Below are 27,237 nucleotides of genomic sequence, written 5' to 3'. Positions count from 1 at the left end.
TTGGTTGGTTGGAGGTTTGAAGGGTTTTAAAAAAGTTGGTCAGAAGTTGGTCTGATGTGTGGCCAGCATAAGTCTGCTTCCCATTTTTTCTGTGCATTTGATTTATTGGTATCTGGGAGGTCTAAAAGTCCATACACACTGGGCGATTTTGCCCAGCATATGTATGGACAGCGATGATCGTTTACATTGCTGGGGGGAAAGCTGCTCAGTACATACACACTGAGCCGCTTTCCCTCTGCCCAGCGCCGACAGTGGGGTGCTGCGCTATGCAAAACCGGCCTCAAATCTGCTCATCTGCTGGTATTACCAGCTGATGAACGGCTTTCCCGGCGATGATGTGGGAGCGCGCAGCAGTGCTCGCCACTCATCGCCGGGCCATACACAATAGGCGGCTTTGAGCTGAAAGCCGCTCAAACTTGCCGTTTTGAGCGATTTTTTTTTTTTTTTTTTTTTTTTTAGCAGCTCAAAGTCGCCCAGTGTGTATGGGCCTTTAAAAGTGTTTTGTATCAAAAGGTAATGTCCCCTCTGGAGTTCGATTGGGTAAGGCGTGTATGAATTTGAAGAACACTGCTTTTATCCCGGGTCGGATTGCCGGGTTGCTGAACCCGGTATAATTGAAATTGCCCTTTTACACCGCACGCCGCCCCGGCAAAAACTCGGGTTATTTGTGCGGTGTGTAAGGGGGGGATGCAGTTATAATCCTGGTGTTCAAAATCCCGATGCCGGAATCCCGACCGCCGATATCCCTACACTTTCTCCCTCTATGTCCACGATTTTGGCGGTCGGGATTCCGGCGTCTGGATTCAGACTGCCGGGATTTCGTGTCAAAACCGAAAGGGGTATTACTGTCCACACCAGCAGGCTGAACAACCAATTGTTGTCTAGCTATGCCATTCGCATCTGTAGCAAAACTCAACTCCGATTCTGTTGCTCCACACTCACGTTGGCCCACGTATAGCTAGCCTGAGAAGATATTGGTAAAAGGTATGTTTTGCATGCAGAGTTTTAAGCAAGATGGGCTTAAATGACTAGCAAAGAAACCCACATAAATATAGCAGAATTCCACACAAATGCATATACCTCCAAATTTGAAGCATATAAGACTAGTGCTCATCCGTGTGCACTTGTACCTGCAATGTAATGAGTGCAAATGACACAGGTGTATATGTGTATAATGAGCTGCGTTTGCTTGAGCACTGGACTTTGCCAACATGAGAACATCCGGTTCCCACACACTTTCTGTTTGTAAGGTTTCATTCATGTAAGCAGAGCAAAATCACCCACGGTGTGCTACAAAAGCCTGGGTAGTACTCAGCACCTACCCGTGTAAAAGTCATGATAACCATATAGCATGTTTACTATCCTTGACCAAGAACATTTGCTGAAAGCACCAGCACAGTTAGGGGGAGTTTTAACAAGTCTTGAGGAGATAAAGTAGTCCTTTAGCAACCAATCTACTTTAAATTATAATGTATCTAGCAAAGCCTGTAAAATGAAAGAAACAGATTAGTTGCTATGGGCAATTCTTACATTTCATCTCTCACCAAGATTTGATAAATCTCCCCTTCAATTCAGTTTGAAATGCCCCTTCCTAAAACAGAATCTTATTTGATTATAGAGCTACATTTGGAAGCCCTTCCAGAGAAGCATCCATAAACCATGTGAGCTCATGCTCTATCCTCTGGAGACGGAAACATCAAGGCTGCAGGACTCTTGTTGGTAAGTTACTCTTACTGCTATCACATCACAATTGCTGTGTCAGACCTGGCATCTCTGACCTGGGTTCAGCACTTTCACACTAAACCCAGGTAATTCATTATACACATGGTGACCCTAGTTTGACCCTTCTAATAACCATGGTCGAATTGCTGGGTTTGTTGACCTGGGTTATAAGGTTTGGTGCTTTCACACCATACCTTGACCCGGTAATAACCGGGTTTAAGGTGCAATGTGAAGGGGGTAATAGTGTTATGATTGCTGAGCATACTTACTAGAACTTCTGGTCACTGCTACACCACAAAATGCCTCCCCTTATCGTTACCCTAATGAAGCCTTTCCAGCAGATCTGGAGGCATTTATTTGCTACAGTAAACTCAAACAATACTGGTGATTTTTTTTTTTCTTGTTTCAGATCCTCCTACCTCATTGTGAGAATTCATGTTTCCTTATAACAGTCATTTTTTACATGACTCAAACATGGTTTATTTTTATTTTTTGTTGTTAATGGAACTGCCCTTTTACATCTAAACATTAAGATACAGTTTACGCTTAACACTTTTTCCATTTATTTAATTCAGTTGTTGTCCTGTTTGATTTTTGAAGAGTGTAGCATGATTATTTGGTAACTATTAACCACATGGGGAGGGGACAGATTTTCCACTTTTAGCATCAGTAATTTCCCGCAGGCTAATTGATCCCCTGAGGCTGGAATGGTGGGCCGGAAGTCAGGCTGCCCGGTGCACTAATCAGGGATTTCGTTTGAAACCCTGAGCAGTCCCTCCCCCCACCTGTTTGAGTTTTTACCCTGTGGAGCTAGGGCCACAGATAAAGTCACAAATATATCCTCTTATACACAACTGTAATGTGCGTGTGTCTGGCCGGGATGCTGTCAATAGGTCATACTTAACTATCCACGTGGACATAGAAGGAGTATATAATAGTGTGCCTGAAGCATGACCTGAACATATCGGTCATTGCCAACAATTAACTGTTTCTACACTTTGGTTTGACCCAATGTAGGTTGACGTACAGTGAGTGGACACCCTGAGTTCACATGAAAAAGGTCAACATGCTTGGTTTTTGTGTGTGTTTGTGGACATGGACACCATCCAAGTGTACCGTGTGCCCCTCGCATGGCTTGCTTGGCTCGCCATGCTTCAGCTCACGCTCGGCACACTATTTTATTCTCCCTCCATGCCCTAGTGGTTGGTAGGGTATGGGTGTGGACCAATGAATGTTGACTAAATATAAATATGTTAGATATGGAAGCTGCTATAATAAATGCCTCTGTGATTGCACTCCATTTACTAGAGACCACGTTTATATTTCTTTCTGTAACCATTATTAGGAGTCATATAGAGTTTGCCTATTGGCAGAAGATTGTGTGGACATATGCTGTAAATAAACAGCTAGAAGCTAGATATGGCTGTACACAGTCTTCACCGTGGGCAACAGCTTACCGTGTCTCATCACTGCTTTCTCCAGCTACACTCCCATAGACCACACACGTCTGTGGCCCATTCCCTGTACTATATTACATAGATTTGCTTACTAATAAATGTTAAATAGCTGGTTGTCTACATAAACCAAGTGACAAATCAGAAAAACTGAAAAATAGTTAATTTATTCTGTAATCTACATTATTCATCCCTATACTCCTGTGACTATATTGTTTAACATAGTTATGTTTATGTATAACTGTTACTTGCTTGAAAGTAAATAATTATTATTTTTTAATGTCTCCTTTTATTTCCTGATAGAGCTGCCTAAGAGCTCCATACAGGAAGGCTGGGCAAGGAAGCTAGAGTCAGACATGCCTCCACCGCTGGATATTGTCAAAGTAGCCATTGAGTGGCCTGGGGCTAATGCCCAGCTGATTGAAATTGACCAGGTGAGCAGCTTGTCTATGAAATTCTGTGAGGCAGGAGTTTGCCACACTCATTGTGGAGGTGCAGTAGGCTTTCCAAATAAGAAATACAATAAAATCTTCAAGGTCGATGAACATCATTATAGCTATATCGAATAACATTAGTAATTCAGTGAAGTGCAAATAATAAATGATAAAGGACTACAACAACATTCCTAGGATATTTTCTCCTTCAAGTTATATATATCCAGTGATAGCGCTGTTTGGATTGGATTGTGGTGTCCATGGGAGAAAGTGTTCCTTTCATATAACAAAAGGATGAAATCTCAGAAATGTTCCTTTTACAAACTTAGGGCCTGATTCATTGCTGCCCACAAAGCTCTCTGACTGTAAATCACTTTGCATATAGTCACACTCCGACCTCCATCTCAGGAGCATTGTGGCACACACTAAGGCAGGTATTCAATGTCATTTCTTACGATGTGCAGCGAATCCTGTTTAGGATTCGCTGCACATTTGCAGGGTTCCGGAGGGCTCTCCCTGTCACCCTATTCAACGCTGCAGGGGCTCCCTGCCCCATACGGTGATTTTTAACCCCTGCCACAAATGCCACAGGGAGCCGGGGGGCAGCAGCAGGCAGGGAGATGGAAGCCTCCCTGGCTGCGCCAGAATGTGTGAGGGGGGAGGAGGGCTCCTTGGGACACAGACAGCAGAAGCTGCCCCTCCGAGAGAGCTGGCAGAGGACGCGGGTAGAGAACTTGCGCATATGTAATGAGAGGGACAAGTGTGAATTGAATATCTAATGAGCGGCCCCCCACCCCCTGCTATTTTTATTCATGCGCTGGTAGTACATGAATAAAAATAGCATGCCCCTTCACAGAATAAATTTACTGATTTTTATTTTTTTTACAACCAAAGAAAAAAACTTTTATTTTAAAGATCACATTCCAGTTCACCTTTAAAAGATGTCGAATGCCAAACGGTGAATCATGGCAAAAATCATGGTGAAAGCAGTTCTCCACCCTAGCATTGAATACACTCTCAGCGAATCACAGTGAAAACCCCTTTGAAATACGCCAACGAATTGCAGCGAGCATGAAACGGAGAACTGGCCGGCATTCACTGTGAATCAGATTTTCAGTGAAAAAGATTCACCGCAAGGAGTGAAAACAGCCCGATTTGCCGGAAAAAAAACGGTGAATCGGGAGCATTGAATACTGCCCTAAGTGTGACTGGCAACAAACACTCCACTGCATCTGAGAGCGACACATTACATCCATTGCCCTTAGTTAATTGCTCTAGATGTAGTTTTCATGTCATGTATATCCTCTGTTTTCCTTCTGGATTATGCAGCTTTAGTTCATGTAAAGTTTGGTGTTTGCCAGGTTGGATTGCAGAATAATTTACAATATTTGTCACAGTTGTGCCCTTTTATCACCTACAGTTGTGAACAATACAAAAATAAAAACATCAAGATTGTTAGTAAATTCTAATTGAATGAAACAAACTGTTGATTTTAAGATCAAATATAATTTTACATACTACAACAATTACTAACCGATAATATACTACAACAATTACTAACCGATAATACACTAAAGCGCTTAGTGTCTGTTTCTGAGATATGCACAAACTGCCAGTTTGGTACATCTCTGATGTTTTCCATATGTGCAGAATGGCTCCTGCATCCTTGGACACAGTGCTTCCTAAAATGCAGCCTGAATGACAAGCTAGTTGTTGTTTAGGGGTGAGGAGGAGGTGCGACAGTAACCATTTCCACAAACGGTGGCATGATACATTATGGTGGTAGTGCAGAGGGCAGGGTCTGCATCTTCTGTTACAGTATTATTGGCCTGTGCATCGTGAGTTCCTCGTCCATGCTGAGTAACCCGAATTGGTGATGTTCACGCAGTTTTATCCAATGGTCCATCTCACACGAGCATGCAGGAGGATTCTATTTACACAACACACCTGCTGAAGCATTTGCATATTTTCACACACCAGCTGCATACCAAGACTCAGCTGCTTATCTTACTGCATCCAACTTTAAATCAGGCTCTTAAGGTGCCCACACCGTGTGATTCTCGCATGTGATTTGAACTCTTTAATTCAAATCCCATTGCGCCTAGTTCAAATCGCAATGTGTTTATTTTGCCATACGATGCACACTGGTAAATGGTGTAGTCCATATCGCAAGGCAAAATAGTATGTGTAGACAGGTATTTATGTTGTACTACATCGCATCGTGTCTAGTTCAATTCACACCCTGTGTAGGGAATCGCATGCAATATGTACTTTACATATTTAAATGACACATTGTACTCTAGTCCAAATTGAACAGTGTATAAAGTTCAAGCTGCATAGCACACGTTGTATAGCTGAAATTGCACCTAGCGCACATCTCACCGTGTGTGGGCGGAATCGGTACATCTGTCAGAATGAACTTAGGTCTACAGTCATTAGGTCGACCCCACTAGGTCGACTGGCAGGAAGGTCGACCTGATTTAAGGTCGACATGGGCCAAGGTCGACATGACTTAAGGTCGAATTTGCATAAAGGTCGACATGAGGAAGGTCGACTGGTAATAAGGTCGACATGGGTTTTTCACTGTTTTTCGATCCGAATGTCGACACAGTTGACATGGACAAAGTTGGCAATGAGAGTCGGTCCCTCGCATTGCTCGCTTCGCTCGCGATGCTTCGGGCACGGTGGCTCGCTTCGCTCGCCACAGATTTCATAACCTCCTCTGCGCCCTAGTGGATGGTAGGGCATGAAATACCGCCTGTCGGCACATGTTGGCTCAAAAAACAGTGAAAAACCCCATGTCGACCTTTATGCAAATTCAACCTTAAGTCATGTCGACCTTGGCCCATGTCGACCTTAAGTCAGGTTGACCTTCCTGCCAGTCGACCTAGTGGGGTCGACCTAATGACTGTAGACCTAAGTTCATTCTAATAGATGACCGCTTCCCGTGTGGGCACCATCAGTCTTACACCTGTAACATGGGGGTCTGTATTTAGAAATACATGTTATCATTTATTCAAACAGTAATTTCTGAAATTATGAATAGAAATAGCAAGGCAGTGAGTTAATACAAACATTTGGTATATTCACATTAGTAAAGTTGTAATCTGTGTGATCAGGAATGTAAAATGTACATACTGTATGCTCACTTTCACTGCAATCCTGATCTCTTCTAATGGACCATATTATGTTTTGACAGAAACGGCCTTTGGCATCAATTATCAAGGAAGTGTGTGATGGGTAAGAACAATGAGTGCTGTGTGCAGTGGTATAAAAGGATTGCTGTTTTGCTGTTAAGCTGCCCACCATGAAATTAAGCTTCTTTGTAAGAGCCATTGGAGGCAATTTATGATCACACCCAAGACACACTGTTTAAGACAGTGTTTTTAAATCAATGTGTTTTAAATGTCCATCCAGTCATGGACCCAACTTCTGCTCATGAGAGATAATTGTGCAATGTAGAAGTTAGGTTCAATGAGAGAGTGTGTAACTGTCCTCTCACAGTCCAACATACTACTTCCTTAAATCCTCCAATTTGAGTAAAATGTATTACATTACAGGGTGAGGCTACTTTGCCACCATGAGTTTAGTTGTCAGCAGTTCTTTGTCACTAACCACTCCTGCTCCTGGGACACCATTACTGTATGGTGTTCTATGTCCTTCCTGCTGGGTAGCTAGTTTAGCATGCAAGAATGATGCTGGGATATGGAGCAGCTGTGGAATGGCATAAATCGTAAATATGGAGGTAGAAAATCATCAGAGGCGAATTGGGTCACCTAGTAAGTAGTTTTTTTTTATTTGAAATGTACATTTTCTATGGTTATGCATACATATGTACTGTAAATACTAGAATAATAGCCTTTGTAGACAATTGCCCCATGGTTAAGAAAGGAGCATCAGCTGTAATTAGCTTGCTGTTTGTGAGTGGTTGCAGAGGTTTTTGGCTACGCCCACAAATAAGTCTATGTGATGAAAAGTAGACTGTTTATACTGGCCGTGTCCTTTGAGAACGTAGTTTTACATGTTCTTCTTTGCTGTTCTGATGTCATTTACATAAACAACATTTGCTACTTAACAGTAAGAGACTGCGACTACCCCATGAGCCCGAAAAAAATAAATGGTTGCACATAAGTCTGGTTCAGAGCTATAATGCTGCAGATATAGGACCTTTAATAAGTTTGCATATCGCCTCTGAGAAGATCTATATCTATTAAACTGCATTATATCGAAGGTCTGTGTGATCTGTTGCCACTAGTTGGCTGCTTATGGTATGATGACATTATGTGTCTGAATACACTTGGCTTATTTCATGGCAGTACAAGCTTTAAAGAGTAGACTATGGTCCTAAACCATTGCTCACCATATTAAATGGTTAAATCAAATGAATATATGCAAAGACTTATTTAAAAAAGGAATTTTTGCTTCACCCAGGTGGTCCTTGCCTAACCCTGAATATTATGCGTTCCGTTACGCAGACGGCCCGCAACTGTATATCACTGAGCAGGTAAGACAGTTATTTATATGTTACTTAAATCTGTATTTATTTTTGTGCTGGGGTGCTGTCTCTGTGTTGACTCTCTATAGTATTTCAGACTCGTGGTGACATAAAGAATGGAACCATTTTACGCTTGGCTGTGTCTCCAGTAAGTGATAAATAACCTTCTCCCTCCTTTTTCTAGTATCGCTGAGCTATAAATTCTTATAAATCTAAAATGCTCTTTACCATGCTCCAGTTATTTTTTGTTCTTGCTCCAAATAACACAAAGTTTCCATGTATTTACACTGACCATGGCTTTGTTATCAGTCCCGTGCAGCACGGCAGCTGCTGGAAAGGATTCAGTGCTCCAGTATGGACTCCAGGTTAGAGGCCATGAAGGAACTGGCAAAGCTTTCTGCAGACACTACTTTTGCAACGGAGTTTATCAATATGGAAGGGGTGACTGTTCTTACCCGACTGGTTGAGGGTGGCGCAAAGCTCTTGTCGCAGTGAGTACCAGTCTTCACAAAGCCTTGTACAAAATGAGCAGCTTACTGTAAATTAACTTTTACACTTATGTAGCAAATTCCATATAAGCCTCTCCTGTTTCCTTTGCTACAGTTTCTGTTAGAATCTTACTGGTTTCTCTTGTTCCATTCTATGTCCACAAACATATATCTTTATCCTTCTCTCACAACCCCGTATAGTCTTGGATCACTTACTACAAAATATCTGTTTCCTTTTCCTATCCAGGGCAACCCTCCACAATTTTTATTGTACCCTTTTTTTTTTGTATTCTGAAGAAAAATGCCCTCATTTATGAAATAATTTTATTGTACATGTCCATTTGCAGTATTCTTCAAATCTTTATTCTGCAGGTGTAGGTGAAAAAGCTAGTTAGCAGTTACTGACGTATTGCTGAATAGTGGGTTTAAGTTTAACCCTTTTTTAATCTGTGAGAGATATTCAAAATATCCACTAAAAATAGCAGCTTCACTCACATTTGTTATATAAATGCAAATATTGGTACTTATGTAGTATCTGGGCTGCCGATTTTTTGATTGTATGCCTTAAGTTAAGGCATACAATCAGATGCGATGCGATGCGATATCGCATCGCATCGCATCCGATATCGGATGCGATATCGGATGCGATGACCCGATTTTTCCATAGGAATCAATGTTAAAATGATTCCTATGGAAAAATGGGTCCTTTTCATACCCCTACTATCCAAGTGGGCATGGAGTTGGATATAAACCTGTGGCGAGCGTAGCGAGCCACCGAGCCCGAAGCGTGGCGAGCGAAGCGAGCCCCGCGAGGGGACGGTATTCGTCCCCTCGCGGGGCTCGCTTCGCTCGCCACGCTTCGGGCTCGGTGGCTCGCTACGCTCGCCACAGGTTTATATCCAACTCCATGCCCACTTGGATAGTAGGGGTATGAAAAGGACCCATTTTTCCCATTGAATTCCATGTTAAAATGGACTCAGTCCATTTTAACATTGATTCCTATGGAAAAATCGGGTCATCGCATCGCATCGCATCGCATCGAATCGCATGGTCGCATGCGATGCGATGCGATCTCCCGATCCGACCCGATTTAGAAATCGGCAGCCCAGATACTACATAAGTACCCAAATATTGTTGTGTTTAAAAAAAAATCCATTTCCTACATAAGGTAATTATTATAATTCTTAATATTATTATATTTTTATTTTTAAGACGCCACAAGTGGTATGCAGCGCCGTACATATAGAACACATTAGAACAGTACAGGGTATACAGAACTAGACATAACAGTGACAGAAGATCAAAAACCGAGCACAATTAACAGCACAAATCTTAGCACACAATACAGCTGAGATATAAGGAAGTCAGGGGTAGATTTATGAAGCAGTGATAAGGGAGGACAAGTGATAAACTGTCTGGTACTTTATCACCGGGCAATCAGCTTACAATCTAAAAGGAGGGGGAGACAGAAAGGTGACATGAGGTGCAGGTAAGGAGACCTGAGGCAAGAATTGAGGGTAGCAGGGATGGTCATATATATATATATGCAGACAGTGGACCGGCACTTCCCACGAAGATGAAGATAGAAGCTGCTTGCCTTTGTGAAGTATAATAGAAAGCAAGGTTCCCAGATCGCCGCAAGGTCACCAGGAACAACACGTCACTGCAGCACTTAGTAGAAGGGTGAAGAAATGCAATAAAATTTCTTCACCCTTCTACTAAGTGCTGCAGTGACGTGTTGTTCCTGGTGACCTTGCGGCGATCTGGGAACCTTGCTTTATATATATATATATATCTCCCAGCACAACAATATACAATGTTTAAAACATTAATGATTTCAATGCTCTTGTCCAATCTCTGGGTATATATTCAATGAACTTAAGACGTCCGGTGTAACAATTTAGCTTTTATTGACAAAGACACCCAACGCTTTTCGTCAACAGGACTTCATCAGGGATATTAAATAACACTATTGATCTCTAGCATAACATCCTAGATGGACCTTTTTGTGGTGTATTAAAATCATATTTGTTTAAGAATACTAAAACTTTTTTATGAGGTCACAATCCTAGACGATAAAGATTTTTAGGTACTTGTTTCCTAGCAGGGCGCCCCCGTCGGGTCCCATCGCATACCTTAACTTAAGGTATGCGATGGGACCCGACCGACCCGATTTCGGGCTTTATAAGAGCTTTCCCAACAATGTAAAAATCGGGTCCATCGCATGCCATTATAATGGCATGCGATGCTACCAATGCGATGGTCCCGATTTTACCTAGGAACCAATGTTAAATGGCCCCCCATACCCGATTTTTTTTATTACCAGATGGGTAATTTGTATGTCAAATGCCCTCCCATTGTTAACGCCACCCCATGATGATTGCCAACCCGAAGCGTGGCAAGCGGCGGCGGTAAGCGTCCTCCGACCTTTTCATACCCCCACTATCCACGTCGGCGTGGCGAGCGGACATGCATTACTTCAGACGTATTACGCGGGGCTCGCTGCGCTCGCCACACTATATAAGATCAACTCCAAGCCGACGTGGAAAAACTCCACCATCAAAACTGGACACCGCTTCTCACAACTGCAAGCAGAGTGACTCTCTGCTTGCAGTATGTGATATATATGTATTATGTGTTTGATATAGTTTGTTGTGCGGGCGGCACTCAAGGACTAAGTTAATTAGTATAGACAGAGTCAGATCTTCACGGTTTCAGTTTTATTTCAAACCATCATCAGGAATGACAGACAGTGAACAGATACACCTTATATACCCAAGGACAGTACCTTTCAACAAGACACGTGTACTCTGATACTTTGTTATATATATTAAATACCGACTATAAAGGATGCAAAGATAAGACTATACATATTGTAATTCTTAGTGCATTTGCATAATGTAATCTTTTACTTTATAGCTACACAACTACTGTAATGTGGTGGTTTTTTTTTTACTGTTATATGAAGATATGCATTTTGCCTGTTTTATTTCTTTCTTTCCCTCATACTAAACCACAGCTCCTATGTGCCTCCACTTACGCTCTCTTATTCCTCAGTTACAGTGAGATGTTGGCCTTCACACTGACAGCCTTCCTGGAGTTAATGGACCATGGCATTGTCTCCTGGGACATGGTGTCCCTGACATTCATAAAGCAGGTTAGTGTAACAGAATGTGCACTTTTTTTTTTTTTATAGCATTATTTTTTATATCAAATAATGTAGGTTTTAGAAGCTGTTTATTCACTACTGTGACACTATTAAACATGTTAGCTGAAATACACTCTTATAGTAACAAACATTTCAAACAGAGGTGATGAATAATTTGGTTCTTCTTTACAGAAATAACCAACATGGGCAGATGATTCAGGTTGGTTTGCAAAAGCAAACTGTTCTTTATTGGACAAAACCATGTGCACTGCAGGTGGGGTGGGGCTTATGTACAGCTGTAGCCACTCTCATGTGAGCGGCTCCTGCCAACCCGTGCTATCGCCAACCTGGCGGATGTGGCACATGTATCAGGAATGCTCGCACGCCCCGTTCTTCGTCCCATGCGTACCTTTTGATCATGCTCCGGTGGATCAATTGCTGGATTAGCCAATTGGGCATGCTGCATTCCCAATGATATGATCCTGCCGATGGTTGCATGCAGGTAAATGCAGCTGCAAACATTATAGCATTGTTCATTGTAGGGAGCCTCTGTGAACTTAACATTACCCTCTGTAATTTTATTATTGTGGCCTTAAAGCTTTCATAAATTGTTGTGGCCTAGGTTACTCATAGATCCTTTATCTCTCTAGATTGCTGGATACGTGTCTCAGACATCAGTGGACGTTTCAATCCTTCAGCGGTCTCTAGCTATCCTAGAAAGTATGGTGCTGAACAGTCAGGCTCTGTACCTTAAAATTGCTGAGGAAATCACAGTGGGCCAACTGATTTGTCACCTGCAGGTGTAAGTCTGCCACTCCTCACCCAGCACAACAAGTAGCATAACCACACAAGTTTTGTAGACTCATGTTCACTGTGGTGCTTCTCTTTCTCTCAGCTGTAACCAGGAGATCCAGACATATGCCATTGCTCTCATCAATGCTCTGTTTCTCAAAGCTCCTGAGGACAAACGGCAGGTGGGTGTCCTGTCCCCACTTTGGACCTACAAGCATGCTGCATATTTAACTCCATGTCTTTCTGTGTGTTTTGTGTAATTATCCCGTGGTGTCCTGCTGTTTGCTGTCTGCTTTTAACTCCTGTCTCTGCTTCTGTTTGTGTGCGCTGTGCACTCAGGAGAAGCCTCAGAATCTCATGGATGTTCCTGTTAGTGTGAGTACCACGGGAGGGAAGAGTCTGGGAGTTTCATGGATTTTCTTTCTACCTGTACTGCTGTATTAGTGCTGTTACTCAGTTATTCTGAGCTGTTTCCTTCTCTCCTTTGATGCCTTCCATTTGTGCATATTTTAGTATGTATGGCTTACAGATTGTTTCCTGTCCGTCCTGATTTAGGAAATGGCAAATGCCTTTGTACAGAAGCATCTCCGGTCCATTATTCTAAACGTAAGTAAAGAGGAATTAATAACTGTACTGTCTGCAAAGTGTGTAATGTATGACTAGGTATTGGTACTGGAAATGTTCTCCACAGATTTTCACATTTTACTTATTCCCCTTACTGTACCAGTGTAGTCCTGGCTCTTACTTGTCTGGCAGATTCGGTCTCTATGCCAGTTTCTTTTTGCCTCCAATGTGGGTTTTGAATCATCTGGCAATATTCTAGCTGATGGTGACCACAAAGATACAGTTGCTGAGCACAATTTGGCAATGTGCATGGTAGCCACTTTGAGCAGATGAACAATCAGATTACATGGAAACCTGTCAGTGCTTTCAGCAAATGAACACACACACACGCCAACAGATGGGATCTGTGCATGTATGAAAATGATGATAACCAACCCCCTAATTCCTTCTCTAGTTGTGGCTCTGTGGTCTTCTCATACACTTCTGTTTACTTAACATACAGTGTCTCCTCTGTTGTCTTTGACTAGCATATTATCAGGGGGAACCGACCAATTAAGACTGAGATGGCACATCAGCTGTATGTGCTACAGGTGCTGACATTTAATCTTCTGGAGGAACGGATGATGACCAAAATGGACCCCAATGATCAGGTAACCCCAATGATCAGGTAACACAAGTATCTTTCTTTGCCCCTTTCTATCTATCTAAGAGATAATGGGGGTTATTCACATTCCTTCGGTCCTCTATGCATTCGCACGGAGGAACGATGTGTGTGTGTGTGTGGGGGGGGGGGGGGGGGGGGGGGGAGATGGAGGGATGGAGAATGGCAGGGGGCATCGGACTGTCCCATTACCATATGGGAACACCCAGCGTTCCATGGGCGTTCTCATGGTAATGAGACGGTGACACTGGTGCCAGTGTGCACGCATATGTATGCCATAAAAGTCACTTTTATATGTGTGCACACACCACATCTTTCGATGGTCGCCGACCATCGAAAGATGTGGGCAGTTACCCGAGGCATAGGAATGGATGTTTATGCTAAACATCCATGCGCAGCCTGTGCGGGCGAACCCACACTTCGAAGGGGGCGCAGGTGGGCATTCATTCGCCGGGCGGGGTTTGGTGGACTCGCAAGGTTGCGAATTTGCAGCCTTGCGAGTCAACCAGAATAACCCCCTATATGGCCTCTTAAGGGTACGTGGCCTTCAGAGACTATTATACATAGCTAAGGTTCCCTTTTAATCCTCAGCCTTACCTAAAAAAGAGGATAGTGGACATGGGGAGGATTATGGGCCCATACAATCTACCACTAACAAATTGGGTGAAATAAACACACAATAAAAGAGGTGACCGAGGAGTGCAAATTATTGGTGCTAATGAGGAATATGTGTCAAAAACTTTTACCCTGGCCATGAGGCACATAGCACCTCAATCTTGAGGCTTCCAGCCTGTTGTCCAGGGGATCCGGTGACAGTCTAGTGCCTCTTAGGGGCTCTACAACATACATGGGCATCTAAACTGGATCTTAGGCACAAAGGCTAAGAAATATGGCATTTAACTCTATTCTATGATTAACAATGTTTGCCACTATGATAACAGTTGGTGTTCTAGCTTATTAATTATGGTCCTCCTATTTATTTAGGCTCAGAGAGACATTATATTTGAGCTGAGAAGAATTGCATTTGATGCTGAGTCTGATGGCAGTGGTGTATCTAGTGGTACCGAGAAACGCAAAGCAATGTACAGCAAAGACTACAAGATGTTGGGGTTCACTGTGAGTCTACTAGTCATTACAACTTTTTATTGTATGTCTATTTCTTAAATGACATGCAGGTCATTGTCCTATCTTACAACACTTTTATATATACACCTAAGAGAATTCTTGGTGTTTTATAAATTACTGTGATTGTGTACATTATAGATTCTCCTGATTGCTAGGAAATTAGGAGGATATGTATTACTACCCATTATGGGGGTATCCGCACATGTTATGTGCACTGATGGTATTATCGGCACTGATGTCCCAGCCCATGTATGAACTCTGTGACACTGACCGTTCTGACACCTGCAGCTATAGATTTTGACAGCAGCAGCTGTCAGTGCCATATTCAGAGCTACTGTGCCTGGCTAATGGTTCCAGGCAACAAGGGAGGTCTTGCCGATGTGGTTTTAGATCTCACGCATGCACAGTGGAGCAAGCTGGGCAGAGAGACAGCGCGCATCAACACTAGGCTAGCACTGTGGTGTTGGGAGGGATTGCAGGAGTTTTCACTCCACTACCGCAGCAGATAAGATGTTATTACATCTCGACAATATGATTTCCTGCTTCACCTCAGTAAAAAGGCAAAGCAAAAAGAGCAAAAATGGCTCAATACGTCTACCCCGCTGGATCTTAACTGATTTTATAAACTTTAAAAGGGTGAAATCATTCATGCACATAAAAAGTGACTTGTTGAAAACTTGTATCCTTGTATATTTTGATTAGTGATTTATGAAGGTAAACAATGTTAATTGCCTTATAGCATTAGGACAATGTTTGCATTTTAGTTAGCAATTCTGTTATGGTAAGTCATAATTTACTCTGCAACTTCCTGTTTTTGTGGCAGTATATTAATTAGTTACCAGCATAACAGTAACCACATAACATGGGCAGTAAGGATGGTGTAATGGTTAGCATTACTGCCTCACCGCACTGAGGTCATGGGTTCAATTCCCATCACAGCTCTAACTGCTGAGTTTGTATATTCTCCCCGTGCTTGTGTGGGTTTCCTCCGGGTACTCCGGTTTCCTCCCACAATCCAAAAATATACTGGTAGGCTAATTGGCTCCCAACCAATTAACCCTGGAATGTCTGTGTGTGTGTGTGCATGTGGTAGGGAATATAGAGTGTTCGCTCCACTGGGGCAGGGACTGATGTGAGTGTTCAAATATTCTCTGTAAAGCGCTGCGGAATATGTGTGCGCTATATAAGAAACTGTTAAACTGTCAGCGCCGGCGGGTGTGTGCCCATGAATGGAGCAACACATTAATTGCTTCTTTCGGAGCCATCAAGTGGCCATCGTGGTGAGGAGCAGCATTAGCCTTTTTTTTATATAGCATGTTAAATTAAATTGTTCGTGGTTACCATGGTTACAATAGCATGCATTTGCATGTTAAACCAATGGCTCTAGATCAGCGGTGGCCAACCCGCGGCTCGCGAGCCGCATGCGGCTCGCCTATCACCGAGCTGCGGCTCCCGAGAACACTCCCCTGTCATTGTAATGTGGCTGCTTACTGATACCACAAAGAGCGGGCAAGCGCGTCCCCTGCAGCGGGACGCGCTTGCCCGGAAGTTTGTGTGTCCATGTATTATGCGGTCGGCACTGCCTAGTGCACCCCTCCCCCGTGGTGCACTTCCGCACTCTGCGTTTCACAGCCCGGAGGCAGCGTGCGTGCCATCTGTCCAGGGCTGTCAGGAATTGTGCGGCCAGCATTGTTTGCGGAGGCCGGAGGGGAGCAGAGTACAGAAGGGCAGCAGGGGAGAGGACGGCAATGGAGTGCAGGCGAGGATGGGAACGCAGTAGGCGGGGGCAGGCAGGTGCGCCTAAGGAGATCACATCTGGCGATCGCTGTACCCAAGGGTCCCAGCCAGGGAGAGATATCTTCATTATGGCTCACTCAGAACAAGCACCCACCTTCCACCCTGGTGATCATGTGGGACAAGCTGCGTGAAAGGATAAGAGCCCATCAGTATCTGCCTTGGAACTCATCTACAGTATGTATGTGTATATGCTGGTAATCTGTGTGTGTTGTATATCATGTTCTATGTAAGGGTATCTTCATGCTTCCTAGGCTGATTTTCTGTTCCAATCTATCCCCTGTTTCCATCTATGCCCCCATATGATTCTCTGCCCGTCTATGCCCCCACCCTCTGTCTATGCCCCCTCCCCCCCACCCTCTGTCTATGCCACCTCCCCCCCACCCTCTATCTATGCCCCCTCTGCTTCCCACTCGCCATCTATGCACCCGCCCTCCCATTCGCCACCTATTTGTCCCCCTTTCCCTCACCTGTCCTGTGTATGCCCCCAAATAATTCTAGGTCTCTCTTTCTCCTCACTCTCTTCCTCTCTCCCACTCTGCCCCTGACACCATCTCTTGCTTTCTAACACTCTCACACTCTCCCTCTCGCTGACCCCCTCTTTCTCTCACTGAAACTTTCTTGTTTCCCCCCTTTCTCTCACTAAATCCTGCTCATACCCCTCTCTTTCTATCTTGATCCTCCATACCACCTCATATTGGGTTGCATAGATAGATAGCATATTTGGCAGGGCAGCTCAAATGCAGGTAGCGCGCCGGTCATTTAAAAATGGGGCGTGGCCTTGAGGGAGATAGTCCACCCCCATTTTTGCATAGTATTGGCTCTTTGTCTTACCCTAAAAAAAATTTTGGCTCATTGCCTCTGATTGGTTGGCCACCCCTGCTCTAGATTATCTAGTAATGGCATACAGTAGATTACTGTAATGGCATACAGTAGAATATTATATATTCTACTTTTGTTTTTCCTTCCAGAAGTAAGGGGCATGGCTATTTTAATTAAATAGTACCAGTGCTGTTCCTTGTAGCCAATTCTTGTCACATTTCCATTGAGGTGTAACTTATCCTGGAAATGCACCCCTTACTCCAATCTTTATTTCACTGCCTGGCTGTACCCAACAGCTAAACTGCAATGTTACTTCTATTTCAGAATCATGTAAACCCTGCTATGGATTTCATTCAGACACCGCCTGGTATGCTGGCTCTTGATAATATGCTGTACCTGGCAAAGTTTCATCAAGACACCTACGTACGGGTGAGTCCCTTCTTCATTGTCCTTCTCTGCACATGTTTAGTGCTTGCTTCATTTTGCCTAAACTTTTTTTTTTTTGACCATTGTTTCCTTTAATCCCTCGATGAGCCTTAATGGTACTTGTTTCCTATCTGGGCGCCCGCTACGTTAATTGCGCACCATGCTATTCTCCGTATAAAAATCGGATCGCATCGCATCGGATACCACAAATGCACATACACGATATTGAACGATGCGATGCGATGCAATCCGATTTCGTTCCCGCTTTTATGGTTGGCCCATAGGATATATAGGAAACCCCCCCCCTGATGGTTTAAAATGCGCCTCCATTGTTAACGCCACCCCAGTATTGACGTCAACCCGAAGCGTGGCGAGCGGCGGCGGTACGCGTCCTCCGACTTTTTCATACCCCCACTATCCACGTCGGCGTGGAGTTGAGAATAGAATAGTGTGGCGAGCGCAGCGAGGCACCGAGCCCGAAGCGTGGCGAGCGGACGCGGATACTTCACAGGTATCCGTGTCCCCTCGCGGGCTTCACAGGTATCCGCGTCCCCTCGCGGGGCTCGCCACGCTTCGGGCTCGGTGGCTCGCTGCGCTCCCGCTACACTATTCTATGCTCAACTCCACGCCGACGTGGATAGTGGGGGTATGAAAAAGTCGGAGGACGCGTACCGCCGCCCCTCGCGGGGCTCGCCACGCTTCGGGTTGACGTCAATACTGGGGTGGCGTTAACAATGGAGGCGCATTTTAAACCATCAGGGGGGGTTTCCTATACAAATCGTGGGTTTGCGGGGTTATTACATTGAAATCAATGTAAAATCGGGTCTCAGGGACCATTTAACATTGATTCCAATGTAAAAATCAGGGTTGATCGCGTCACCGCATGCGATGCGATGCGATCCGATTTAAAATGAAATCGGATCGGATAGCATTGTATGCCATCGTACATCATCGAGTACCGAATCCGATGCGATGCGATACGATTTCATTACGGTGCCGTACGTTGAAAACCTGGGCGCCCAGATAGGAAACAAGTACCGCCTTAATTTTGTAATGCAGCCCATACACATCCCGATGCGGGCGGGCGTTGTGGGCTTCAATAGCGCGGATCACATTGCATTGCATTACATGTGCATCCGTTGTGCATGCAATGCGATGCAATTTGATGAAACCTAAGTACAAAAAGTATGTGCAACCACATACTTTTTGTACTGTGCGATGAGGTGCCGCGGGAGCGCGCACCTCAAAGCACAGAACGGACAGCCCGGCATCGCAGCGTGTATGGGCTGCTTAAGAACATGTACAGAATGTGCATGTTGTATCATTTATTAAAGTGTCTAAGGACAGTAAAGTGTTCTTTCAGTCATAAGCTGCCCATACACGCTGGTAAGCGTGCTGAGCCGATGTGTGCTTTGAGGTGCGCGCTCCCGCGCACCTCATCGCACAGTACAAAAAGTATGTGCTTGCACATACTTTTTGTACTTAGGTTTCATCAAATTGCATCGCATTGCATGCACAACGCATGCACATGCAATGCAATGCAATGTGATCCGTGCTATTGCAGCCCACAACGCACGCCCGCATCGGGACGTGTATGTGCTGCTTTACACCTTTAATTCTGTTCTATTCAAATGTATTTGACAAATGGATTGAACTTTTTATTTTGACTATAAAAGAACCTTCTCTATTAATGTGAAACTAGTGGCAACTTCTCTGTTCTCATCCCATATACAACTTTTGCAGATTGTGCTGGAGAACAGCAGTAGAGAAGATAAACATGAGTGTCCATTTGGACGCAGTGCCATTGAGCTGACAAAGATGTTATGTGAGATTCTGCAGGTTGGAGAACTGCGTAAGGAAAACTACATTCATTTGTGCAGTGTCATTTACTAATGGGTGACACAGTGGTTAGCATTGCAGCATGACAGAGAGGATTTGGTATGAAATACAGACGGTCAAAATCTCGACAGCTATTGACAGACAGTCAAAATCCTGACATTTTAAAGTCCCGACAAGGTCAAAATACCGACGTATAGAATGTAGACAGGTGAAAAAGTCTACATGACTTTCGGTCGACAGGTCGCGAGTCGACATGGACACAGTTGGAAGTCAACCACAGCCCCTCGCATCACTCGCAATGCTTCGGGCATGGTGCCTTGCTGCGCTTGGCACGCTATTTTATTCTCTCGCCATGCCCTAGTGGATGGTAGGGCATTAAATACCGCCTGTCAGCACATGTTGGGTTCAGAAACAGTGAAAATATCCATGTCGACCCTGTGACCTGTCGACCGAAAGTCATGTAGACTTTTTCACCGGTCTACATTCTATATGTCGGTATTTTGACCTTGTCGGGATTTCAAATGTCGGGATTTTGACAGTCGGTCAATGGTTGTCGGTATTTTGACTGCATCCCGACACAGATAGGGCATTGGGTTACATTCTGACCAGGGAAATATCTGTGTGGTGCCTTGTATAATTCCCCATCTTTATGTCCTTTTTCCATGGGTGATGCTCTATAATGTTTATGTGTATGTCTTTGTTATGTGAATACATGATACTGTAAACTCTATTTGAGCAGGGACTGAAGTGAATTATCTGCAAAGTGCTGCTTAGTATGTTAGTGCTATTTAAACATATATCATTTATGAGGGAAGTTCAATAAGTAAGGTAACAAGAACACTTCTGTGTGTAATGTTTTCTATTTCATTCTAATTTCCCACCAGGCCAGAGCAGGTAGACCACTGCTTCCCCTCATGGCCATTAGTCTGTGCCTCATACCAGTCATGCTATCCTGACATCAGTTGTAATTTGGCAAGGCTGGCAGACACATGGTCAAACATCGAGGTGCATAGTGTGATCAGATTTCTGCATTTAGAAGCACCTCTGCAGCTGAAATTGATCACCAACTTGTTGAGGTTTACGTGATAACGTCATGTCACAGAAAACGCTTTGGGTTTGGTGCACTGCTTTTGATAATGTTAGGGCAGACAATCAATGATCTGTCTGGCCAAGCACATCCACCTCAGGCAGTGCAGCAAACCTGTTTATGTGATGTTATCACAGCACACCTCGAAAAGTTGTTGATGAATTTCAGCTGCTGATGTGCCCTTTTAGATGTAGAAATCTGATCACTATGTAATAGAAACATAGAATTTGACGGCAGATAAGAACCACTTGGCCCATCTAGTCAGCCCCTTTTTTAAACAGGTTACCTCAAACCATATTTGATCCTTATTTTTTTGTAAGGATATCAATATGCTTATCCAAAGCATGTTTAATTTTACTACTGTATTTGCGTCTATCACCTCTGATGCGTAGGCTATTCCACTTATCTACTACTCTTTCTGTGAAGTAATTCTTCCTCAAATTTCCCCTGAATCTTCCTCCCTCTAGTGCAGGGCTGGGCAACACCGGCCCTCCAGATGTTAATGAACTACACATCCCAGGATGCTTTGCATTAGTTTTGCTATGTGGCCATGCTGAAACTGATGCAAGGCATGCTGGGATGTGTAGTTCATCAACTTCTGGAGGGCCGGTGTTGCCCAGCCCTGCTCTAGTGTCAGTGCATGTCCTCGTGTTCTGTTGCTCCTCTTCCTGTGAAGAATGTCTCCCACCTGTACCTTGTTAAAACCCTTGATATATTTGAAAGTTTCTCTGCTCTAAAGTATACATATTACAGTGTTTGACCATGTGTCTAATTGTTGTGAGAGGAAGCAGTGGTCTAACTGCTCTGGCCTGTCAAGAAATTGGAATAAAATAGAGCACATTATACACATGAGACGTCTTGTTACCTTACTTGCTGAACCACCTCATATAAAATAGCTGACTCCAAGTTGCCATGCCTACTAACATAAACAAGAAAGCCATTTTCATGTTTTTGTCCCACAGCTAATGAGGGTCGTAATGATTACCACCCTATGTTCTTCACTCATGAGAGGTCCTTTGAGGAGTTCTTCTGTATCTGCATCCAGCTGCTTAACAAGACCTGGAAAGAGATGCGAGCCACTGCTGAGGACTTTAACAAGGTTTGTGGGAACAGTTCCATGGGTAAAATACATATGTGTGAAATATAATTTAACTCCATGCAAGGTTCACATGACATTACTTGAAATTGGGGAAATTTACATCTCCAGCTACAAGACATATCAATAAATAAGGAAATAATATGGACATTTGAGGAAAATATAGTAATGCCATTAATAAAGCTGTATTAAGTACATCATTATAACAGCAAAATGTTAAGTTAGACCTTTTCCTTTTAAATGTTGGTGTCTGGAAAACTTCTAAATATTATAAGTCTTTTTAACCCCTTCCCGACATTTGACGTACATTTACGTCATGGCCGGGATGTACTTCCCGACGCATGGCATAAATGTACGTCATGGCTTTAAACTGTCACCGCGTCTATAGACGCGGTGACAGTTTGGAGATGTCTGCTGTCCCTGACAGCAGACATGTCCCAGCATGTCCAGGGGGGGGCGGCGATGCCTCCCCCCCGTCGGCGATCGCTGTGATTGGCTGTTCAAATGTGAACAGCCAATTACAGCGTTTTCTGTGTACCGGCGAATAACGTTCGCCGGTGACACAGGGATCGGTGGTGATTGGTGCTGTAAAGTACAGCACCAATCACCACGGGGTGTAAGGGTGACACTGGTGTCACCCCACCTCACCCCACCCGCCCCCAAAGGCCGTGATTGGTCCGTCGGACCGACGGACCAATCACAGCCATGGAGGGTGATTTAAACTAACGGTGACTGCACTGCAGACGCCATTCCGGTCTGGAATTGCGTGCAGTGCGGTCACCGTGCCTATCTGCCGTGATATACTGACCTGATCCTTGCAAATACTTACCTGATCACTGCTTGTAGCGTGCTGGATGCTTCCTGGATCTTGTGACTTCTTGTGACTTCCTGTGTTGTGCTGCTGCAGTGTGATAGAGTTATAGATAGAGAGAGATAGTGACAGAGAGTGCTATATTTTGTGTCTGCTGCCCCCCCCCCCCCCTGTTGTGCTGATCAGTATATCTGTGCTGATCAGCAACTTTTTGGGGGTGCTGGGTTTTTTTTTTTATATATATATATATATATACAGCTGTGCTGCGTGTGCAACTGACTGCTGCCCCCCCTTTTGTGCTGATCAGTATAAATTAACTGATCAGCAACTTTTTGGGGGTGCAGAGTTTTTTTTTTATATATATATACCTGTCAGTGCTGCTGCTGCAGTGTCATAGAGTGATAGATAGTGAGAGATAGAGAGATAGAGAGAGATAGTGACAGAGAGTGATAGAGAGTGCTATATTTTGTGTCTGCTGCCCCCCCCTTTTGTGCTGATCAGTATATCTGTGCTGATCAGCAACTTTTTGTGGGTGCAGGGGTTTTTTTTTTTTTATATATACCTGTCAGTTGCTTCCAGTTGCACTGTCAGTTGCACCAAAGGTTGTGCACCTGCTGCCCCTCACTGGTAATCAGTGTCGCATCAGTGATCACCTTTTTTTTTTTTTTGAGGGTGCTGTGGGGTCTTTTTTAAATTTTTTTTTTACACACACTGTGATTTTGTGGGTGTCCTGTGGCCACTGTGCGCTGATCAGTGACGTACATCACTGATCAGCTTTTTCGGCACAGGGTTGATCTATTTTTTTTTTTTTTTTTTGATCAAATTCCTGTTGCCTTTGAGCGCTGTTCAGTGACGGACGTTACTGACCAACATCTGTGCTCAATTTTTGGCGCAGGACCTTTTTTTTTTCTGCACTACATACACACTACACACTACATACCCCCCGGGTTGAAATAAAGTTTGTACCCCCCCTACACTATACACGTGTTGAAACATTTCACTACCAGAAACACAAAAATAAAAATGGCATCCCAAATGTCATCCCAAATGTCATCCCAGTCATCCAGAAGAATGTATTCAGCGGAGGAGGCATATGCCATGCTTGCCTCTGACTCTGACACAGCCAGTGATGCAAGCGGGGAATTTGAAGGATTCATCTTAAGCTCCTCTTCCTCCTCTAGTCATGAGGGACCCCCTCAAAGACGCCCCCGTAGAGCAGCTGAGACCCCCCCCCCCCAATAATTGATCTCGTATGGACCCCACCACCAGACAATTTTGAGCCCCAGGTTCCTGAGTTTTTGGCCATCCCAGGAATCCAATTTGATTCCACAGGTCTCAGAGAAATTGACTTTTTCAAATTATTTTTCTCTGATGATTTTATAAATTTAATGGTGGACCAAACTAATTTATATGCCCAGCAGTTTATTGCTCAAAACCCCACGTCATCATTTGCTAGGTGGACCCCTGTAGATGCAGTAGAGATGATGACGTTTTGGGGTCTGGTGTTTCATATGGGCATAGTAAAAAAGCCAGAAATTAGGCAATATTGGAGTACAGATGTTCTGTACAGCACCCCACTTTACCGTATGGCCATGACCCGGACTCGTTTTGAGTTAATCCTTAACTTTTTGCATTACAACGATAATGCACAGTGCCCACCCAGAGATGATCCCACCTTTGACCGGCTATTCAAAGTCAGGCTGGTCATTGATCATTTCAGTGCCAAATTTGCAGAGATGTACATCCCAGATAAATTCATTTGCATAGACGAGTCCCTTATACATTTTAAAGGAAGGGTTAAATTCCGCCAGTACCTTCCCAATAAGAGGGCAAGGTATGGCATAAAAATGTATAAGCTGTGTGAAAGCACCTCAGGGTACACCCACAGGTTTAGGGTATATGAAGGGAAGGATTCAAGAATTGAACCGCCAGAATGCCCCCCCTCCCTCGTAGGTGTTAGTGGAAAAATTGTCTGGGATTTAGTGCACCCCTTCCTGGATAAAGGTTATCGCCTCTATGTGGATAACTTTTACACTAGCATCCCCCTGTTTAAGGCCCTTGGTTCAAGAGGTACAGCAGCTTGCGGTACTGTGCGCAAGAACCAAAGAGGCCTCCCAAAAACGCACATTGCCCAAGTAATGAGAAGGGGTGAAAGCAGGGCACAATCCACCGAAAATATGTTGTTGGTCAAATATAAGGACAAGAGGGATGTCCTTATACTGACAACAATTCACGGAGACAGTACCACCTCCGTCCCTGTACGAGGTACCAGTACCCACACCTCAAAACCTAATTGTATCCTGGATTACAATAAGTACATGGGCGGAGTGGATCTTTCAGATCAGGTACTGAAGCCGTACAGTGCCCTGCGGAAAACAAAAATCTGGTACAAGAAGCTGGCCGTGTATATCATCCAGATGGCACTGTATAACGCTTACGTGCTATTCCGTTCTACCAGCCAGAGGGGGACATTTATGCACTTTCAAGAGGAAGTCATAAAGGGCCTAATATTTGAGAACCAGCAGGCAGAGGGCCCCAGTACTTCTAGTACTGGCCACCGTATTGTACCAGGGCAGCATTTTCCTGATGAAATCCCCTCCACTGGAAAAAAGGGCAGGACACAAAAAAGGTGCAAAGTTTGCTATAAAAAGGGAATAAGAAAGCAAACTATTTTCCAGTGTGACACTTGCCCCGACAAACCCGGCCTATGTATAAAGGAGTGTTTTAAAATATACCACACATCTATGGATTATTAGGTTCATCATTTCACCGTGCTTCGGGGGTCTTGCTAATGCCACATAGCACCCACCATTCATTCCACCAGAATCTGAGCCGCAAAATCCAAAAATCACTCCTTCCCTTCTGAGTCCTGCCATGCACCCAACTGGTATTTTTTGGTCACATGTGAGGCATTGCCGTACTCGGGAGAAATTGGGGCACAGATTTTGGGGTGCTTTTTCTCCTTCATACCTTATGAAAATGAAAAATTTTGAGCCAGAACTGCATTTTTGTGTAAAAAAAATGTAATTTTTCATTTGCACAGCCCAGTTGTATCAAAATTGGTGAAACCCCTGGGGGTTTGAAATGTACACTATACCCCTAGATGAATTCCCTGAGTGGTGTAGTTTGCAAAATGGGGTCACTTGTGGGGGGGTTCCACTGTATTGGTGCTTTGGGGGTCTTGCTAATACGACATAACACCCACCAACATTCCACCAGAATCTGTGCTGCAAAATCCAAAAATCACTCCTTCCCTTCTGAGTCCTGCCATGCACCCAACTGGTATTTTTTGGTCACATGTGAGGCATTGCCGTACTCGGGAGAAATTGGGGCACAGATTTTGGGGTGCTTTTTCTCCTTCATACCTTATGAAAATGAAAAATTTTGAGCCAGAACTGCATTTTTGTGTAAAAAAATGTAATTTTTCATTTGCACAGCCCAGTTGTATCAAAATTGGTGAAACCCCTGGGGGTTTGAAATGTACACTATACCCCTAGATGAATTCCCTGAGGGGTGTAGTTTGCAAAATGGGGTCACTTGTGGTGGGGTTCCACTGTATTGGTGCTTTGGGGGTCTTGCTAATACGACATAACACCCACCAACATTCCACCAGAATCTGTGCTGCAAAATCCAAATATCACTCCTTCCCTTCTGAGTCCTGCCATTTTTTGGTCACACATGAAGCATTGCCGTACTCGGGAGAAATTGGGGCACAGATTTTGGGGTGCTTTGTCTTCTTCATTCCTTGTGAAAATGAAAAATTTTGAGCCAGAACTGCATTTTTGTGTAAAAAATTTAATTTTTCATTTTCACTGCCCAGTTGTACCACAATTGGTGAAAGCCCTGGGGGTTTGAAATGTACATTATACACCTAGATGAATTCCCTGAGGGGTGTAGTTTGCAAAATGGGGTCACTTGTGGGGGGCTTCCACTGTATTGGTGCTTTGGGGGTCTTGCTAATGCGACCTAGCACCCACCAAAATTCCACCAGAATCTGAGCTGCAAAATACAAAAATCACTCCTTCCCTTCTGAGTCCTGCCATGCACCCAAATGGTATTTTTTGGTCACATGTGAGGCATTGCCGTACTCGGGAGAAATTGGGGCACAGATTTTGGGGTGCTTTGTCTCCTTCATTCCTTGTGAAAATGAAAAATTTTGAGCCAGAACTGCATTTTTGTGTAAAAAATTTAATTTTTCATTTTCACTGCCCAGTTGTACCACAATTGGTGAAACCCCTGGGGGTTTGAAATGTACATTATACCCCTAGATGAATTCCCTGAGGGGTGTAGTTTGCAAAATGGGGTCACTTGTGGGGGGGTTCCTAACTTTTAGCATCTTATGGTGCCTAGAAACCTACATGGTGCCTAAAAAATAATCTCATAAAAAGGAGGCTCCAAAATCAAGTAGGTGCTCCTTCTATTATGAAGCCTGTGGTTTGGTCAACGTGCACACTAGGGCCACATATAGGATATTTATGA

At 44.0% G+C, this 27,237-nt stretch overlaps 1 protein-coding gene across 4 annotated transcripts in view; it reads left to right on the top strand.

Annotated features, from left to right (window-relative positions):
• ELMO2 (engulfment and cell motility 2) overlaps positions 1 to 27,237 on the top strand; it is a 48,560-nt gene that overhangs the window by 13,916 nt on the left and 7,407 nt on the right. Inside the window, exons 2-17 of one of the 4 annotated variants that reach the window (XM_083147921.1) lie at positions 1,619 to 1,719; positions 3,480 to 3,610; positions 6,810 to 6,850; positions 8,042 to 8,114; positions 8,203 to 8,253; positions 8,415 to 8,596; positions 11,657 to 11,750; positions 12,392 to 12,543; positions 12,637 to 12,715; positions 12,873 to 12,908; positions 13,089 to 13,139; positions 13,625 to 13,747; positions 14,743 to 14,874; positions 17,824 to 17,928; positions 19,669 to 19,777; positions 21,814 to 21,950. In XM_083147921.1, the coding sequence (XP_083004047.1) occupies positions 3,533 to 3,610; positions 6,810 to 6,850; positions 8,042 to 8,114; positions 8,203 to 8,253; positions 8,415 to 8,596; positions 11,657 to 11,750; positions 12,392 to 12,543; positions 12,637 to 12,715; positions 12,873 to 12,908; positions 13,089 to 13,139; positions 13,625 to 13,747; positions 14,743 to 14,874; positions 17,824 to 17,928; positions 19,669 to 19,777; positions 21,814 to 21,950 (1,443 nt within the window). In that variant the 5' untranslated portion in view covers positions 1,619 to 1,719; positions 3,480 to 3,532. Of the gene's footprint in view, positions 1 to 1,618; positions 1,720 to 3,479; positions 3,611 to 6,809; positions 6,851 to 8,041; positions 8,115 to 8,194; positions 8,254 to 8,414; positions 8,597 to 11,650; positions 11,751 to 12,391; positions 12,544 to 12,636; positions 12,716 to 12,872; positions 12,909 to 13,088; positions 13,140 to 13,624; positions 13,748 to 14,742; positions 14,875 to 17,823; positions 17,929 to 19,668; positions 19,778 to 21,813; positions 21,951 to 27,237 lie in introns of those variants that run through there. The other 3 variants (XM_083147920.1, XM_083147922.1, XM_083147924.1) reach the window with 3 other exon arrangements.

This window comes from Crinia signifera, chromosome 6, assembly GCF_055691185.1.
Source record: "Crinia signifera chromosome 6, ASM5569118v1, whole genome shotgun sequence".
NCBI classification, from domain to species: domain Eukaryota; kingdom Metazoa; phylum Chordata; class Amphibia; order Anura; family Myobatrachidae; genus Crinia; species Crinia signifera.
Note: the sequence above shows the minus strand (reverse complement) of the source record. Positions and strands in the feature narration are given on the sequence as shown.